The 19,918-nt window shown below is 42.1% G+C and overlaps 2 protein-coding genes across 3 annotated transcripts; one reads left to right on the top strand and one right to left on the bottom strand.

Annotated features, from left to right (window-relative positions):
• Window positions 1–5,487: 5,487 nt before the first annotated feature.
• Window positions 5,488–8,344, top strand: gpr182 (G protein-coupled receptor 182). The gene is made up of 2 exons (XM_017707916.2): window positions 5,488–5,688; window positions 6,405–8,344. The coding sequence occupies exon 2, from the start codon at window positions 6,408–6,410 to the stop codon at window positions 7,473–7,475; it is 1,068 nt and encodes a 355-aa protein (XP_017563405.1). The 5' UTR covers window positions 5,488–5,688; window positions 6,405–6,407; the 3' UTR covers window positions 7,476–8,344.
• Window positions 8,345–8,973: 629 nt separating this feature from the next.
• Window positions 8,974–18,940, bottom strand: LOC108433388 (zinc finger and BTB domain-containing protein 39). 2 transcript variants are annotated; one of them, XM_017707913.2, is made up of 4 exons: window positions 18,656–18,940; window positions 17,646–17,715; window positions 14,700–16,229; window positions 8,974–13,927 (listed from the first exon to the last, which is right to left on the bottom strand). In XM_017707913.2, exons 3-4 carry the CDS (start codon window positions 16,203–16,205, stop codon window positions 13,013–13,015), a joined length of 2,421 nt encoding a protein of 806 aa, XP_017563402.1. In that variant the 5' UTR covers window positions 16,206–16,229; window positions 17,646–17,715; window positions 18,656–18,940; the 3' UTR covers window positions 8,974–13,012. The 2 variants fall into 2 exon arrangements, with proteins under 2 accessions (XP_017563402.1, XP_037397428.1); XM_037541531.1 differs by lacking the exon at window positions 17,646–17,715.
• Window positions 18,941–19,918: the final 978 nt, after the last annotated feature.

The raw sequence follows: 19,918 nt of genomic DNA, 5'->3' as shown, positions 1-19,918 counted from the left end.
GGCACATAAAAGCAAGAAAAACAGAAAGAAATCATTCCTTGTCCTTTCCATGATCTTTCTTTTTGTTTAACAAAATAATCACGTCCATGTTCTTCACTTCTCTGATGATTAATCATTATCAATAATTATTATTAATATAATAACTGATCCCAGCCAACACCCAATACTTCCCAGTCACAGGACTGGTGTACATCAGCCTTTTTTAAACAGTACGCAGCCTGATAAGAGCTTGAGAATTTATTAGTGTGGGCCTCAGATAAGTCTAGCCCAGCATGTGGTGGGGGGTCAGGGACAGGATCCGCTTTGCCTCTTCCAGAAGCCCCAAAACTGCTGACGGACCGTTTCCTGCTGCTCCAGCGAAAAAAAGACATGACTGCTCTTAACAATGGAGGAAAACAAGACAGGAAAGAGGGGAGGGAGAAGAGTGGGATCCTACTAATCGAACAAAATGCTGACCAAACCGCGGCCTGGTTTTAGGAGAGACTGGAACAGGGTGTCCCGCAACCGCATTAATCTGAAGCAGGGAATCGTGGCCAACACAAATCATCCTCCACGACTCCTGACAAGAGCAATCAGCAGACACCCCACCGCCACCACTGCTGACTGCTCTGATGACTGCTTTGAACTTTTAACAAAGCTGAATGCTGTTTTATATGCAGTAATAACACATATAAGCTAGACACCAAGGGTGTTACATTCGTTTGTGATTTCATTTGGTTTCATTTTTTGCATCATTTTCAACATTAAATGTATGTTTTTGTATTTATTTTATTTAATGATTGATCCTTTTAACCCCTCTCAGAAGCAATATCTCTTTTTTTTGCACCGTTTCTTTGCTGATAAAGGCTTAAATGAGTAACAAGGCTGAGCAGAGAATTAGCAAATACACAGATGCAGATATTTAATATCCATGCTAATGGAATTGGGATATCAAGGACACACTAATACTAATTATTTACTTATATCATTTACACTTAATCTGGAGTTTGTGTAACAGAGTTGACTTTTCAAATTTAACTCATCAATCAATTTGACAGTATACAAAATAATGATAACAAAAAGAAAAGAACTTTTCTTCACCCCATGATCGTAATTAAATTCCCATTGCTTGTGAGTGATGAACACGACTAAATATGCACATAACCTATAATGCATGACTCATAAATCAAGCATTCAAACAATCAAAAAATAAGATTTTTTTTAAGGATTATATTTCAAGGTATAATGTAGTTACAGTGGGCTGAGACAGGTTTAAATGTTTAAAATGTCCTCAATGTGAAGTTCAGACAGGACAAGCAACAAGAAACGTTTTATAATTTACCTACAACCAGATTGGCTTCATACTATTGACAATATTGACTCCAAACTTTTTGCAGTGTACTGCATGCTTGCACAGACAGGAGATTTGCCTTCTCTTGCATAGACACCCATGCATTCTTTCATCTATAGGCGGAAAGAAATTAAACCTTCATGAACTGATTATTTTATCAAATCTGTACGTCCATAGCAGAAACTGTGAGAGGGAACCGCACATAAGAGGCAACTCAAACAGCAGTGGAACTAGGGGAAAAAGTCAAGGGCAATGTTAAAGAACGACATTAGTGAGCAGTTTTTTTTTGACCCTTTACCGTAACATTAACATTTTTCCACACAGTATTTAGCAGGGGGGTTTAAGGTGCTGAAAGGAGCGGGCAGGGAGGCAGCGCTGGGTTAAAGGGCCCCCCTGCTCATTGAGGTTTTGATGTACGGCAGGCTTCCTACCTCCCCTTTGCCCGTGCCTCTCAGTTAATGCTCCTCTACAACACTGGCATTTCCCGCTATTGTCTAGCTATATGTTTTTCCTAGAATTTTGGAAGAGGCATAAAAGATTCCACAGCGGTGCAGCCCAGCAGACAACAAAATACGTTCCGTTTTCTGGTGAGCTGAAGTATAAGCTTGATATTTGTTTTCTTGCCACATTAAGTCGAACATACAAGCCTGTCTGACAGTAATCGGTGTGGTACAGCGTTAAAAATTGTTTAAAAAGTATAACATGGCTGAGAAAGCACATGTACATGATCATTTGATGGGCTTAAAAATGTGCTGTACAGGGTTTTTTGGAAGTGTTATACAACCATATATACCATTATATAACAAATGTTATATGATTTGATTATATTTTGGAAACAGGTGGGCCTAAATACTGAATTACACCATCAGCGCTTCTATGGAAGCTTTCTTTGAAAACATCCACAGAATGTAATCAGCACAAGAACTGGGCTAATTGCATAAGTACACAAAAAGTCAAAATCCGACACCAAAAGCAGAAGCTTGGTCATGTCAGCTGGTGGTGACCTTCAGCCAATGTAAGAATCGATCATCAAAACTAGTAGTTTGTGTGGGTTTTATGTATCTAAAATAGTCAAAATTCAATTTTATGACCACTTTCCAACCTCTCAGATATAAATAGGTTTTTGTTGAATAAATGTATGTAAATGATGACTTTTGTAATTGGGTGCTTTGCATTGTGCCTTGCTCAAAAAGCAGCCTTGGCTGAAACACTACGTCTAAACCATGTGTCAAACCTAAGGCATGCGGGATAGATTAGGCCCGTGGCACAATCTAATCCAGCCCTTTAAAATATTTTGATATTCTGTTAATATTTACCCATTTCACAGTCAGCAGCGCTATAATCCCCGGCGTGCACTGCAGTGTATTTTGCGCTGACACCGCCTTCCCCCAACAAAAATCTATGGAACAGTAGTTTTCTACCCTATTGCAAACATCATATCACCAAACACACCTACAGCGTTTCCGCTGCAGTTGAACCAACACAAAAACTATAAACACTCAGCAGAATTATTGAGCAGCAGAAAAGATGTCAGGTGTTGAGACCAAGCACACAGGTAGATTTAGAAGACCTACATCCTTGGGACTTTTAAAGAGATTTAAAAGTTTTGTAGCTAATGTAGCCTACATATCACAAGTATTCACATCTAATGTTTGAAGGTTTATTACAATGTACAATGGCTATATTTTGCTTCAACGGTAAGGGGCTAGGTTAAACTGATGTAGGCTGGATAGGTGAGTATATGTTACATATCGCTCCTGTCAGAACAAAACCGTATCTCCATTTTTCAGTTTTTGATGTAATTTAAAAATGTTTGTTGCTCTTTACATTGTGTGTAAATTTCATGATGAATGGACCAATAGAAACGGACTGTAATATATATATATATATATATATATATATATATATATATATATATATATATATATACTGCTCAAAAAAATAAAGGGAACACTGAAATAACACATCCTAGATCTGAATGAATGAAATATTCTCATCGAATACTTTGTTCTGTACAAAGTTGAATGTGCTGACAACAAAATCACACAAAAATCATCAATGGAAATCAAATTTATTAACCAATGGAGGCCTGGATTTGGAGTCACACACAAAATTAAAGTGGAAAAACACACTACAGGCTGATCCAACTTTGATGTAATGTCATTAAAACAAGTTAAAATGAGGCTCAGTATTGTGTGTGGCCTCCACGTGCCTATATGACCTCCCTACAACGCCTGGGCATGCTCCTGATGAGGTGGCAGATGGTCTCCTGAGGGATCTCCTCCCAGACCTGGACTAAAGCATCCGCCAACTCCTGGACAGTCTGTTGGTGGATGGGACGAGACATGATGTCCCAGATGTGCTCAATAGGATTCAGGTCTGGGGAACGGGCGGGCCAGTCCATAGCTTCAATGCCTTCATCTTGCAGAACTGCTGATACACTCCAGCCACATAAGGTCTAGCATTGTCCTGCATTAGGAGGAACCCAGGGCCAACCGCACCAGCATATGGTCTCACAAGGGGTCTGAGGATCTCATCTCGGTACCTAATGGCAGTCAGGCTACCTCTGGCGAGCACATGGAGGGCTGTGTGGCCCTCCAAAGAAATGCCACCCCACACCATTACTGACCCACTGCCAAACCGGTCAAGCTGAAGGACATTGCAGGCAGCAGATCGCTCTCCACGGCGTCTCCAGACTCGGTCACGTCTGTCACATGTGCTTATTGTGAGCCTGCTTTCATCTGTGAAGAGCACAGGGCGCCAGTGGCGAATTTGCCAATCCTGGTGTTCTCTGGCAAATGCCAAGTGTCCTGCATGGTGTTGGGCTGTGAGCACAACCCCCATCTGTGGACGTCGGGCCCTCATACCATCCTCATGGAGTCGATTTCTAACCATTTGTGCAGACGCACGCACATTTGTGGCCTGCTGGAGGTCATTTTGCAGGGCTCTGGCAGTGCTCCTCCTGTTCCTCCTTGCACAAAGGCGGAGGTAGCGGTCCTGCTGCTGGGTTGTTGCCCTCCTACGGCCTCCTCCACGTCTCCTGGTGTACTGGCCTGTCTCCTGGTAGCGCCTCCAGCCTCTGGACACTACGCTGACAGGCACAGCAAACCTTCTTGCCACAGCTCGCATTGATGTGCCATCCTGGATGAGCTGCACTACCTGAGCCACTTGTGTGGGTTGTAGAGTCCGTCTCATGCTACCACGAGTGTGAAAGCACCACCAACATTCAAAAGTGACCAAAACATCAGCCAGAAAGCAGAAAGTTGCTTCCTAAGTGGACAGTTTTATTTCACAGAAGTTTGATTTACTTGGAGTTATATTGTGTTGTTTAAGTGTCCCCTTTATTTTTTTGAGCAGTGTATATATATATATATATATCCATCCATCCATCCATTTTCTAAGCCGCTTCTCCGTCAGGGTCGCGGGGGGGAGCTGGAGCCTATCCCAGCAGTCATCGGGCGGAAGGCAGGATACACCCTGGACAGGTCGCCAGTCCATCGCAGGGCAGACACACAGACACAGACAGTCACTCACACACTCACACCTAGGGACAATTTAGCACACCCAATTGGCCTGACTGCATGTCTTTGGACTGTGGGAGGAAACCGGAGAACCCGGAGGAAACCCACGCAGACACAGGGAGAACATGCAAACTCCACACAGAGAGGACCCCGGTCACCCGGCCGGGGAATCGAACCCAGGCCCTCCTTGCTGTGAAGCGACAGCGCTACCCACCACGCCACCGTGCCGCCCGGTATATATACACTGTTTTTGCAGCCTGATTTCCATACATGGACTATGTGGACTAGGTAAAATTTGGTTTTCATGATATGGATATATATACCTACAAATGATTACAAATAACAAGGTACTCTGTACTTTCATATATCTTAATCTTGAAATCTTGTGGTGAAAATGAGCCACTCCATAAAAAGCTGACATGATCACACATCCCGTACTCACATTGGTATCCTTACATAACACATGAATGCTTGCACTTTGATTGCTTGGGTGGTTTTGATAGACATATATCACCAAGTTCTCACCTGGACCGCTATTTGCAGCTTTACCAGGGAAAGAGGGATTTCCTGGGAGCCTTTCCTGCCGAGCATGCCTCCTTCCTGTCCTGGGAATATGTCCTATCAGCAGCTCTGCTAAAGACACAGAAAGGGGAGGGAGAGAGACAGAGACAGAGAGAGGCACAGAGAGGAGGGCTTAATGCTCCATTCCCGCCAGGTCAAAGACTGAAGCTCCACACATCTCCAGCCAGTACAGTCTTCGTTTCTCCAGGATAGTCCTCCACCAGAGGGGTCTACCCTCGCTCCAGCTTGTCCACTGGCACTCTCTACCCAGGCAAGGTAGGCCTTCTGAATCCTTTTTTTAACTCCAGATCATTAAGATGCACAATTCCAGATGCTGATTAAAACAGTTTTAAAGACAAAACTTTTCATTAATTTGAGCCCCTACTCATAAAACCTTCATTAGACACCTGGTCACACTCTCTATTCTTGATCATTTCTAAAAACTTTCCAAAAAGATTATCAGAATCAAGCACACATGCCTTTCGCTATATCTCGATCATCTAGAACCACCTCAAGTTGATTGTGGAAGTCAATAGTGCAGTACAGGCCCTTCCTGAAAGCTTTACAATGCAACTATGAACAATATAAAGAGAAAATCTCACAAGGGCGGTTATGAGAAGAGCCACTCTGACTGGGAAAACTTCCTGAGAACGGTAAAGCTAAACTCAAGCAGTTTGAGCGAGTATCTCAAAGCTGAGGTTATATTATACATACACTATGAAAAATTGGGGCAAAGTGCACCCTGATGTCTGCAGTTAACTTCTGTAAGGGTGGGTGAATACCCCTTGGTCCAAAAGTGCAAAATCCAGGTTTTACCCAAAACCCTGTTTATCACATTTAAACAAAGTTAGATGGATTGATTTATTTTTATTACATCTTCTATTGTATTTCTTGCAAGGCAGCAGGTACCCGACAGCTTGCAAAGGCAACGACAGTTCCACTGAATTTCTGAGTACACCCACCCATGCAAACCCTTTCTTCTTTTTCCCTAGACCATGTCGCATGATGTCAACACAACCGATTACCCTCACACACTGTGGTTCTACGAGTGCACCTTTGACCTGGACAGGGATGCACGGCGCATTGCCCTCTTCCTCCTCTACCTGTTCCTATTCATGGTGGGTTTGGTCGAGAACAGTTTGGTGGTTTGGGTGAACTGGCGGCGACGCCACTCGGCCAGTGGTGTGCTCTTCTGCGTCATCAACGTCAGCCTGTCTGACCTGATGGTGATGTTCACCATGCCCTTCTTCATGCTAGAGGTGACCATGGACAAGGTTTGGCTTTGGGGCCGCTTCCTGTGCAAGGTGACCCACCTTATCTATGTCATCAACTTCTACAGCAGCTCCTTCTTCCTGGCCTTCATGACCCTGGAGAGGTACCTGTCCTTGGCACGACCAAATGCACTGCCCTTATTCCCACTGCAGCCCAGGCACAGACGCTGGCTGCTTTGTGGCGGGCTGTGGCTGCTGTCCGTGGTGCTGGCACTCCTGGAGAACGTGCATGTAGACCTGCTGGAGTGGGACGAACCTGGCTGCTACATGGTGCCCGAACACAATTACACCGAATGGTTCGTATCCGTGGCTTTCCTGATTCTGATCTTCCAGTTCCTGGGACCTGCATCCATCATTATAACCTGCAACATACTGATTGCCAAAGCTGCCCGGACATCACCAGACGTCCAGGGCCGCCGGGACCTGTGGCTAGTGCATGTCTACTCACTGGTGTTTGTGGCTTGCTGGCTGCCCTACCACTTGGTGATGTTCCTATTGATGGTGGATGACTTGAACCCACACCTGATGTCCTGCAATGCAGTGGAGGTGCTATACTTTTCCTTCAGTGTAGTGCAGTGCCTTTCGCTTTTCCACTGTATCGCCAACCCCATTCTCTACAACTTCTTGAGCAAAAGCTTCCGCACCAATCTTATCAACGGCATAATTTCCCACATCTCTCCTCTACCACCCACTGGTGCCAGTGCCCCAGCCAACGGCACGGGGGCAGCAGCGCCAGGAAAGGAGCGAAAGATCAGCAATGCCAGCACCAGCCACTCAGAAATAGGATCCTAAAGAATTGAAATCCCAGCAGCGCACCGTAGAGTCCCCCAGGAGAAGCGAGGAAGGAAACACTTAGAGGTTTCTCCCAATGTGCTGCTGTGAATAAAAATAAATTCTCAATGTTTTCTCAAAATGTCCCTGTAAAAGACACTTAGTAACACCTTTGGACACTCAAAGCATCTCACCATATTTCTCATCCTTCTTCATGTGTTTTAAAAAACACAAATGAAAGGGTTAGGAAAATGTCCCCTTCAAAAAGGTCTAATTTGTCAGCACAAGAACAAACAGTAAATGACAAAGAACGTTTAAAGACGCGAAATTGTTTGTTTTTATTGCTTGTAAACACTGTAGTCAAAAGACCTAGCTGGAGTTGTAATCTTATGTAAACAAATACCACTTTAGGCATCCCCAATTGTCATTTCAAGAGAGGAAGGAAGAAAACTGACTGTATCAGACTCCCACAGGAAGCAATGATAACATCTAGGAACATGCCACACTTCAAAGGAAACTATTAGCAAAGTACGATCTGTACACTGGAAAAAATGTAACTTGGTCCTGCTGCTAGAATTTTCTGTAAGCTTTTTTTTTTTTATCACAATACCTTCATATTCACAATACAAGTCCATCTCTATTTAAAGTTGGCCAACAGAATTTTAGTCCACATTGGTCCATGATAATTGCTTTTATGATCACTACTCAGTGGTCATTTATCATCAAAAGCATTTAAAACCTATAAGATTCATTAGCTACAAACTATAGTTCTACAGTTGCACCAGACTATTTTTTTAAACATAACATCAGATGTCCCACTGAATGTGTACATACTGTAACAGATGTTGATGTTATATACATGCATTAAAAAAATTAAGACTTGTGACTCAGTTGGCAGTTTTTTTTATTAATAGTGCAAAGCAGTGCTTTAAATCAGTTTGACTGCTGACAGCACCTCCATGTGGAGAATCTTTAGCCTGCTAAATGTGAATGAGTGAGGTACAAGCCAGGTCCATGAGGTGTTTACCATTTTAAAAAAGTTTGCTGTAATGGCAGATGCCAGTACTGAACACAAAATGACTCCAAGAGAAAAGTCATGACTTTGACTCGGACTCCATTTTAGCTTCACCAGCAACAACACCCACAAGCTTATGATCATTTTATTCAGAACACATACTAAACAAATACAGTTGTGAACAAAGAAATACATATCCATTCATGAAAACACTCAATACAAAATATAATGTATCAACTTAAAAATCTATAAATACAATAAATAAATACAGATCTTAACGTGTCTGATAAGGCAATTTTTTCACATTAGAAAAATATCACACGCTGTGGAAATAACACCGCCCGGTTGCATTAATCACTGGATGAAGGAGCAATAGGTATCATTTCTATGGTTTACTGGTCAGATAGAGATATTAAGAACTTGGGTTGTGTACTATTCACACAGACAACTGGTAAAATGCATTTTGCACCCCAACCCCCCCCCCCACCCCCCCCACCCCTTCACCAAAATTGCAATTTAATAACTTTTAAAAACAAATGCTACTTATTGCTGCCTTATAGTTATGAGAAAAAAGCTCCTGGTCCCTTTGGAATTATCTGCATTCCTGCATGAATGAATCATAAAATGTGATCTGTTTTTCACCCAAGACATAATAAATAACAAAAAATGGAAAAAAAAAACAAAAAAAAAACATCAAGGTTTCAATCAAGGCTGCTGATGGAAAAAATGTGAAAGTACGATGACCACTAGAAAAGACAGTAACAAACCAACTGTACCAATTAGATCAGGTGCAAGTTTGACCTGCATAATTTTGATGACCTGCTCGAACTTCTATGTACCTACAGAGACACAAAGAAGTATTTGTTCAATGTGTTGGGAAGATGTAAAACAAAGTGCCACTTCTTTTAAACAGACCATTCCAAGTTACATTTAGCAAAGTATTCTTTTACGATCTCATCAATGAACTCAAGCTCAGTGACACCACTGTAAGAAAAACACGCCCTGACTTTGGTGCTTTACCGCACTCTTAGTGCAGTTTGGTTGGAGCTTTCTCTACACAAAGAGTGTACCATCATTTAGATCTTGTGCTGAAAGGGTCATCTTCATTTAAATTTACCAATGTGTCCAAATATTTTTGGAGTCACTGTATGTTCATAACCAAATTCAGCCCATGTACAACATGGCCCCAACAAAAAGTGACGAGAGGTGTCAAAATCGTAATGCTTACAGAAGTCTGGCTTGGCTCTTGGCCAATGACTCGGAGAGTCAAACTGCTTGAAGTCTCAAGAGACATTTTGATGGCTGCATGTATAATGCAGGGAGTAGTTTGAGTCTGAGTAGCATTAGTTCAATTACAAGACTGCAGGTAGCTTCAACAGCATCTGTTTATTAGCACGTAATAGCCATGACCAGCCTGGAAATATTAGAACTCAAACTCATGTGACAACTTGATATTATTATAAAAAATGACCAATTCCCTGTGATCTGTATTAAGTCAAAAAAGTGGGTAATCTACCTTTAAAATGGTTTTATTTCCTCTATATCCATTTATCAATGGCTCTTGTGCCGTCTTGGTTACTGTTACGGAGTTCAGTGGTCGAATCTATCGATTCCAGTAAAAGGAGTGGAAAGTCATACATCACTAAACAAACAGGTGTTTCAGAGGACCTAAGAAGAGAAGTTGTTTTAGCTCATTGTACCAACAGTTCGTTGTAACAAGTCACAAGCTAAATAAAATCAACACTGTTGCCCTTTTCTTTATAGTAGTAAGCATACGAGTGCAAATGCATGGCAAATAATGCTAGAATGGCAGCTAAACATCGGCTAGCATCTCTTCCCCTTGACAACGTGTGTGTTCATCAGTCTACCATTAAAATAAAATGAGTGTTAAAAACGAGTGATAAAAATAAGTACTGCTTGTCTTAAGTTTGTTCCACAGCACCACTGAATATTGTTAAATTCTCAATGTTCTATTGACAGAAAAGACAAACCGATGGTTTGCCATTTACGAGGGACCAACTGTATTCAAGTTATATCAGGAAATTCTACCATAGAACGGCAACACATGAATCCTGACTTACAAAGTAGTCTGATTAAAATGCAGAGGCATAACGTGAAGCAGGCAGTCCAACCAGGACATTGTAGGAATACACATAAACTGAAACAGTCCTCAGCTAAAATCCGTCTGAAACACCGCAGTAGAACAGGAGTTATATAAAGCGTTTAGTTGAAGTTACTGCTAAACATGAAGGTACCACTGGTTATTAAATAAGAGTTCACATAGTGAATATTCTATCAAAGACCATGGCTGCTTAAACCACTTGTTTGATTAAAATATGGCACTGTAAAATAATGCATTTTTTGTTACGCCAGATATTACAGTTGTTATAGCTACACGGTGTTATACAGTTGTTTTGTTACATAAGATGTTACAGTTACGATGATGCAGATGAAGATCGGATTACATTTTTGGACCCATTCCTGCAGAAACTCACTCCAAAGAAATCACAAACTTTCTCACAACTGGATTTTGGATCCACTAATTGTTAAAATTTGACCAGCCATCATTAGGATTATGTCTTTACGATGCTCTCAAGTGTTCTTTAAACTCAGTCGTCTTACAAGCATATTCAAACAAAGGTGAACACTGTTTCTGAAGCTTATAAAAATGTGACAGAGGAATGAATAAAGCTTTCATCTGTTGTGCCAACATTCTTTACCATCCACGCCCACGATTCCTTGGGGAAGCTTTAACTCTGTATAAAGTCTGACAGATATATTAGCTCATTCTTTTCATCCCTTCTGTAATTTCCCATCATAACACATAAAACTAACCTTGTACAAATGACCCTTTGGAGCACTTTGTGGTGAATTAACACACAACATACAAATAGTAGGGAATATCATGAATAGGCATTTCTAATTCTACGCGATAAACATCTCTGTATGTGATAAAGCAGTTTGCTTCTGCTTCCACAGCATAACTGCTGCCATTTTGTGCCTCTTAACTAAAGAAGCTCAACACCAACACCACCACAGCCATCCATGAGATATGTTGTTTTAACGCTCTGGAACAGCCATAGTCTTTTAGCTTATATTGATTACAAGATGAGTTGAATGAATAATAAGAAGAGGTAATCCTAAACTAACACTCAGCTCAACATCCGCAAGGACAATAATGAGTCCGTCCTCACCCATTTTGAGAGTACCTAAATGCTGCCACCACGTGGCAATGCAATAACAGTACCAACTGAAAATTACAATTCTGCTTCTTTTAAAACGTCTCCTTTCTCAAGCACATAAAACATTGTTACATCCTAATGTCTACAGACACTTGGTCCTCAACAACAGTGACTGATAATGAGCGAGATTAAAGGAACAGTTTGGCGAAAACTCAAACGATGTAGCCGAGGAGCTGAGACACATCTGGAGTCCAAATTTGCTTCTTTAGTTTAGAACTCCAGCTACGAGGCTAATGGTGCTAACAAGCAGTGAAAGTTAAGTCACCCAAATCTTATATAACCCCAAAACTTCACTCAGTCCTTCATCAAGTTTGTGAGGATGTTTTGATGTGTTTTAGACGGATTAGTATGACTTATTGCAAGCTAGCTTTACTTTTGCAATTGTTTCTTTTTTAATAACCAAAATTCTTGAATTTATGAAAACTCAGTACATGCTCATAACATGAACACAAAGGGGAGTTCTGGGTGGGAGCCAGAATTCAGCACAACATTTGCTGTCATAAAAAACTAAACAAAACAAACGCTGTATTTACCTACATGGTGAAGAAAATCATACTGGCTCCTAAACAACGTTAGCCTTGTAGCTCCAGTGCTCAACTAAGCAAAATATGTCTTGGCTATTTGACTACATGTGGGCTAAGTGGAAAAGTTTAAATTTGGTTTTTGGCCAAACCATTTCTTTAAAATGAGTGATGCACCGAACTTAAAATTCTTAGTCAAAACATAAACTGAAATTAAGGAAGTCGATGTTTTTTTAGCCTCTTTGGACCATTGCATTAATTCTATTCATTTGCTTTGCTTTTTCACTAATTAATCTTGAAATGATGTGTTATATTCTGATGTTTTATCGACTTCATCCTGGTCTGTAAATTTAAAAAAGCTTTAATAATTAGGACTGCAACAAACAATTATTTCTAGAATTGATTAACCCTGAAAACTATTATTCAATCAAGCATTATTTATGCCTTCTTCAGTTTCTCTCTTCGCTGCTGCCATCATCAAAGTTCTGTGGATTTACGGTGCAACAACAAGTGTCTTTTTGCCCCTAATTCTAACTGCTATCCGTCACATGATTGTAAATATTTTATATTAACTTTAAAGAGCTTTACGAGGCATTTTAAAAAGATCATTTCATGAATGACATCACTGATTTTGTGGCAGTCCTAAATAATGTAAACAGCTTACTTGTTCAGTCAGAATTTTTTGGCCAAAACCTGCAAGAGTCATTTTTGAATTTGGTCCAAATTTCGGTGCATCACTATATTATTACTGAGGCACAGTATAAACATTTGAGTATAAATTCATGAGTCCAAATTAGGGAGAGGCTCTTTGGAGTGATCATTGTACATGAACGTCTCCTCTATGTTGAAGTCCGGAGGCAAGTGGTCTTTGTGGAGCTCCATATGTGAGGAGACCATTTTTAGTGTGGAGAAGTAGAGGCCGCAGACAGTGCAGCGGTACATGAGGGCACCGGCATGCGTCTTCAGGTGGCAGATCATGGTGGAACGGCCGCGGAAGAAACGCAGACACACTTTGCATTGGTACGGCTTCTCTCCCGTGTGAATGCGCAGGTGGTAGGTGAACTCGCCAGAGTGAGCGAAGCGCTTGCCACAGTACCGGCAGCGGTACCACTTCTGCTTGAGACCTGTGCCTGCAGAAGCAGAGCCTGAGGAATTTCCGTTCTGCAAGAATCCAGCGGGGAACGGCATTCCCCCTTGAATCGCTTTGTCCGGAAGGCCAAGCCCCATGCCCATGTTAAATCCAAGGCTACCAAGTTTACCCAAGCCACTTGCCTCTAGTGGGGAGGAAGAGGAGGAAGAAAACTCCAGAGATTGGTCTGCTTTGCGCTTTACTGGCCATGTCTGGCCACCTTGCGACTCACTTGGGTGCATGCTGAGATGGTAATGGAAGGCTGTGTCTGTGCGGAACGTCTGCGGACACAAGAAGCATTGAAATTCCCCCTGGCCTTCTGTACCACCTTCCTGACCACCTTCATCCTCCTTCAATAGAGCTCCTTCTTCAGCATGCATGGCTAAGTGTCTGTCCAGCAGAGGGCGCTCCAGGAAGGGACAGGCACACTGTGGACAGGAGTGAATGAGGAGGAGGTGCGTCAGGGTGTGCCAGAGAAGAGTGCACCGAGACGGCTGGGGCGACTGGCACACACCACATCGCAAGGTTCGCAAACACACATGGCTCTGCACGTGGTCCCTGACAGCCTGAAAGAAGGATTATTTACAGAGAAAAATTAGACAAGAAAAATTGGGGGAAAAAAATCATTAAAGCAAAACATCAATCGGCCAGAAGCAAGATTCCTTTATAAAGGCATAAAAAAGAGCACCGAGTTCTACTACAGCGCTACAAATCCAGTACAGCATAGAGGTGGTTCAAAGAAGTAGATTCTGTCAGTTTTCAAACTGAAAGTTCAGCAAAAAATCTAACTGACACAGTTTTCCAGTTATATCAAATGTAATCAATCAGCCAAGACAGCTGGGCATCTAAAGTTTGCTTCTTCCTTTGCACAGAAGTTCAGAGGCTATTGCAGCTAACCAGTACCGGAATTTAGGAAAGGTGTGTCAAATTCCACAACTCTGCAGGGTTCTGCGTTTTCCCTTTCCTAACACTCAACTTGGCCCTTCAAACTGGCCAATAGGTGTGACCGAAATTAATTCCTATTAACGCTTAGGGCACTATTAAGTACCCCAGCCATTTTTCATAGTGTCTAACTCATAAAATGGAATTCTAAAGTGAATTTGAGGACACTGCAATCTGCCAAAATGCACTTGTCATTTCCAGTGAACACAGCAGATCATGACAGGCTCTCTGATAAACAAATCCAATCCAAATAGGGCGATTGTAAACTTTTCTACCTTCTTGTCGTTTTCTGAACTTTTCAAACTTTTTGCCAGCTACGGAAAACTGTGAACATCTGAGTTTTCACTAGCTAAACTTTTACGCAATACCAAATGAATAAGAAATGAACAAACAGACCTTGAAATCTTTAGGAATGGATTTAGCACACACAGCACACTGAAGTTCCCCTCCGGACCCCTGAGAGGTGCTGTTCAGCTGGTTAGGCTGCTGGGGGACACATCGTGCTGCTGACTGGCGTCTGTGGCGGATCAGTTTAGCCTCTGTACAGAACTGCAGCTCACAGATGTCACAGGAAAACAGCATGATGCCTACATGAGTCAGGGCATGGGTGATGCTGGCCACACGATCAGGAAAGGAAGCGCCACATACTTTGCAGTTTCCAGTCTCAGACAGGTGTGTCTCTGCATGAGAGCGGAGGGCGCTGTTGTCTGCGGGCAGCAAAACTCCACAAGCTTTACATGGCTGCGATGACAGAGGCAACTGGCCCAAACTGACCGCTGTGCCGTTTCCGCCATTTTCTATGCACATCAGTTCCTCGTCATCTTCGTCTTCCTCTATATAATTCTCTTCATCATCACTCAGCTCAATAATGTCACCTGCCAGTGCCCTCCACTGATCTCCATCCTCTGGGGGCCCTTCCTGTAGGCTCCTCTTTTCGATGTCATCCCCTTCCCCAAACAAAACGGCTTCTTTAACTGTCCCGACCCCAAGTCCAACACCACCTTCAACTGCCCTGAGCTGCAGGTTCTCCAGAGGATCTCCAGAAGAGGATGAGGGGGCGCAGCTTTCTCCTCCGGCCTGTGCTGAGGAGTCAGGAATAGAGCACGCTTCTGTTAGCACCAGTTTGCTCCCACTGCTGACTGCTTGGTCCTCTGAGATGTTGGTCTCATCCACTTTCTCCTCCTCCTGCTCCGTTTTAAGCTGTAGTGTCAGACCCGGAAGAATCTCAGATGCTTGAGAACGGTGGTCATCCAGTGAGCTCTGCTTGCTGTCAGCCAGCTGACTGTAACTCAAATGCAACTGAAAGCTATCCTCCGCTTTAGGAGACTGGGAGAGCGACATGGGAGCCATGTGGGTACGACTGAGCCTAGGCCCTCTGCTCTGAGGGAGTGGCGAAGGAGCAACTGGAGTGGGAGCGGCAGGAGAGGACAGAGAGGAACAGGAGGCAGCAGAGGAAGAGCAAACAGAAGCAGCCATGGTTGTAGCAGGAGCCATGTCTGCATCTACATCACCATCTGAACTCTTCATGTCAGGGAAGGTAGCATGGCAAGCACGCACCAGCTCCCTCACGCCCAGTCTTTCTGCCAACTCATATAGCACCCCAACGTCTATCAAATCAGTGAGGATCTCACCTGTATAAATGAAAGTCAACACCTTCTCAAAATTGGTTGCGGAGATAAAGTCCAAAGAGATGGTTGCAGGGACTCCATCCTGGCCATAAGAGCTCCTGGAAAACAGGCTGTTAAAGTGAGAGCCTGCACAGGCAAGCACTGCACGATGGGCAGGAAAGGAACGTCCTCCGACTTGCAGAACCACATCGCAGAGAAGCCGAGAGAGGCGACAGCGGTTGAGCTCGGAGAGGAGAAGGGCCGCGTGGCCTGAGCCCTGCAGCCTGATCCGCATGGCTGGCACTGCAGCTCAGATTACCTGCAACACAACGCAAACAACATTATCCATAAGTATTCATGAGCACAGATGTCATCACAGTTACACCAGACTGTAATTTGGTTCTAAAGGTATGAGCCGTTTTTTTGGGCATGGACCAAGCCTTGGACTAAAACTGCAGCAATTAAAAATCCTATTTTTTAGAGATGCAACAATGGGTACATTTGCCGTTCTCAATAATGATATATACAAATTTATAAAATGTAGAAACTGGGACTAAATTCACCAAGATTCTCATTAAAGAAAAATACACTTACTTTTATAGGGTTACAAAATGCACTAAAATTAACAAAATGCAGACATTTTAGCACAGGAGATCAGCATTGCTGGTTACAATAAATATATCATCAAATATTAGTTGTAAATATTGATCAACTGTAAACAACTGATAATTATCCAGTTATCTGGCAACACCAATATGATTCTAATAACACTGTGCATCCCTACCATTTTGTCTTGGCATATGCCAAGTGGGGGAAACCCCACTGACATTTAAACATTTTTGCATAAGTACAAAGTCATTCGGAGTGGTTTAACATGAAATGCTCCATTCTAAATAAACTTACTAACTTTTTTCTTTTGCAGTGTTGGTGACAGGAACCAGGGATGCAATGTCTACAACACAAATATAGCCATTTTACTTTTACATCTTACTATCCAAATCCACCAGTGAACCTAAACATGTCCTCTGAGAAGTTACATATAATGATGATAATGGAAAAAAAATAACGTTATATGTAAAAATACAAGTATTCTAAATGTTAGAATCAGAATCCTTTATTGATCCCAGAGGGAAACTGCACTTGTTACAGTTGCAACCATTTATGTAAAAGAATAAACACTTTAATCATTTAAAACAAAAGAGAAAGAGAAATTTGCAGTATGCAGACGAGATTTAAGTTTTATGAATACATCCATCCATCAGTAAAGTAGTATTTCGCCAAACAATGTTTTAGGCCAAAGCTGTTTCTTAAAACTTTCATTTCACATTTCAGGCATCAAGCTGCACATTCGTAACCATTTCGTGCAAATAACCTTATGAGAGAGAATGTTTGGAGGCGGACATCTGGTTCCTGTCACGACCACTGGGAACAATTCTGACTCAGTAAGTGTCTCTAGAGTGGAACATTTCACACCAACCCACTCTGAATGACTCTGTTTACACCTGAAACTTTTAATCTTGCAGACATTTTGAAAAATATCGGTGGAATTCTCCTTCAGTCTGGGTCTGGGAAACCGACCATAAGTAAATTTGTCCTGCTGCTTGTCAGGCCTTGCCTATTATATCAGCTGTTAAAACTTTACAAACATCACAAAATATGTAGCATAAAGAATTTTAAAGACTATTCCTAAAAACCTTGCACCATCTTAAGTTGCCTGATGTAGGTAGTTAGTTACCTGTGACAAAGAATGACACAGTGGCTAGTTTGGATTCCTCATAAAACAAACTGCTGAACTGTGTTCCTTGCTGGAAAAAAAAAACACAGAAATCATTAAATGTTTCTATTGGTTCCTGGTGGTGTCCAGTAGTCAGTAATGGTATTTTGCGTTTTCCTGATGGGCTGTTATCAGTGTATAGGATTATAATGGTTTAGCAAGTGACAGGGGCCTGAAATCTGAAGGTTTTCTTAAGCTAAAAGGTGTCCTACAGGAAACTAGTGTTGTCCAATGGTAGCGAACTATTAAGCCAATACCTATTAGAAAGGCAAACCATCCGGTTATAACCATAAAGGTTCTAGCTAACGGTCTTGGTTCAGCAGAATACCTTAGGCCAAACATCAGCTAACTAATCAACCTGGTCATAAACAAGGGGGGGATGGAATAACGTTGGTGCGTCAAATTAAAAACAGGCATACTATTAAAGTCTGACTATTCTGTGAAACTGTGGAGAACATTCAGCGTTTATGACCGTCTTAAGAAACAAATTATTTCTCAAGTCACCATCTAAACAACAATTCTGAACACACTAGCTGGCTAACGCTAACTGAACTACCGCGCAGCGTAGCGTTGCTTTCCCCTACCACCGCGTATCTGCCTGCGAGCTAGCGCTCTAGCTAGCGAACAAAGAAGGAGGTTTTTGCGGCAGCGTGTAACGCATTTTGAAGTCGACTGTGAAAAACAGCTAACGTATTTTTGTGAGAAACCTGTCAACCAGGTCAGCCAGCTGGCTAATTCAGCTGAGCTAACGTTTATTAGTTGACCATTTCACTGGAACATTTCTAACGTTAGCCAACAAGCTAACTTGGTCAACGGGGCTCTGTACACTAGCGGAGCGTTAGCTTGATTTGGCTAACCGGGCCAACTAGGCGGCTAGCGCTGAAATCCAATTCCCGTAAACGTGTTGCTGAAGTAGCTCAGTAACAACTGTCAGCACGTAAATAGGTGGAAATATAGAATCGTCTATTTACCCACAGAGCGGCGGTAGTTTACAATGAACAGAACTCCTCTCCAGTTTTATCTACTTCTCTCCTCGACTCGGAGGCTAATGGCTAACATACAATGAGCCGGAGCAGCCCTATCAAAACTGGAATGAGCTGCTGCCGGCTGGGAGAGCGCTTATGTTTTTAAGATTCCTCATGAAGTCAGCCACCTTAACCTCAAACTGCACTGCACTGCATTTAGCGAGACACCCAAACAACATCGACTGAATAGCCCAGCCGTGGGAAGGAGTGGAGTATAAGAGCGTGAGAAAAGCAGAAGTAATTATACTCCTGAAAAGATGGGGTACTTGATTCAGTTATAGTTGAGCAAATAAACACTGCCGCTGGTGTCATCTTTAAAAAAACAATACTACACCTCACAGCGACGCTTTATGATGCAGGCCTATAAATAAGACACACTAGTGGCCTTGTTTAATACAAAGTGCTACTGTCTCTGGTCACATGCCAATATCACCACTTTTATCTTCTCATTCCTGGCATAACTTATTGATCTACATGCAAAACAATGAGAAAGTTTATTTTATATGACATTTATCTCTAAAACAGTCTTGACTATATGGAAGCCCGTTTCTGCCACTGGGGAAAGAAAAAGATATAACCATTTAGTAAGAATAATGAGAAAGTTTTCCATAAATATAACTTAGTATCTAATAATTATGACTTGCTTTCTTGTAATTATGACTCAGTATCTCATAGTAATGACTATTATGTCATCGTTATGACTTGCAATGTCATTATTATGACTTCATATCTCACAATTATGATATAGGAACTCATTATGACACCATAGCAATTCAGAATTATGGAAAACGTTCTCATTATTTTGACTTGCTATATGGCTATATATTTTTTCTCCATTTACATTTGGCAGGTGCGCTTATCCAGAGCGACTTGCAATTTCATCATTTTTACACAGGTAGGCGAAGGCAGTGTTAGGAGTTTTGCCCAAGGACTCTTATTGGTATAGTGTAGAGTCTTTGCCCGAGCAGTCTACAGTTTAAAAGGCAGGGGTTTTATCCACTACAAATAATTCTCCATAAGTCTATATATACACTATATTGCCCAAAAGTATTCGCTTTTTTACCCGCCTTTACGCAACATATGAACTTGAGTGACATCCCATTCTTAATCCATAGGGTTTAGTATGATGTTGGCCCACCCTTTGCAGCTATAACAGCTTCAACTCTTCTGGGAAGGCTTTCCACAAGGTTAGGAGTGTGTTTATAGGAA

This window comes from Pygocentrus nattereri, chromosome 9 (assembly GCF_015220715.1).
Source record: "Pygocentrus nattereri isolate fPygNat1 chromosome 9, fPygNat1.pri, whole genome shotgun sequence".
Lineage (NCBI taxonomy): Eukaryota > Metazoa > Chordata > Actinopteri > Characiformes > Serrasalmidae > Pygocentrus > Pygocentrus nattereri.
Note: the sequence above shows the minus strand (reverse complement) of the source record. Positions and strands in the feature narration are given on the sequence as shown.

Coding starts and splice junctions, on each gene's coding strand:
- gpr182 (XM_017707916.2), top strand. CDS start 6,408: ATGTCGCATGATGTCAACACAACCGATTACCCTCACACACTGTGGTTC.
- LOC108433388 (XM_017707913.2), bottom strand. CDS start 16,205: ATGCGGATCAGGCTGCAGGGCTCAGGCCACGCGGCCCTTCTCCTCTCC. Junction 13,928..14,699: donor CCATTCCTAAAGATTTCAAG/GTCTGTTTGTTC, acceptor TCCTTCTTTCAG/GCTGTCAGGGACCACGTGCA.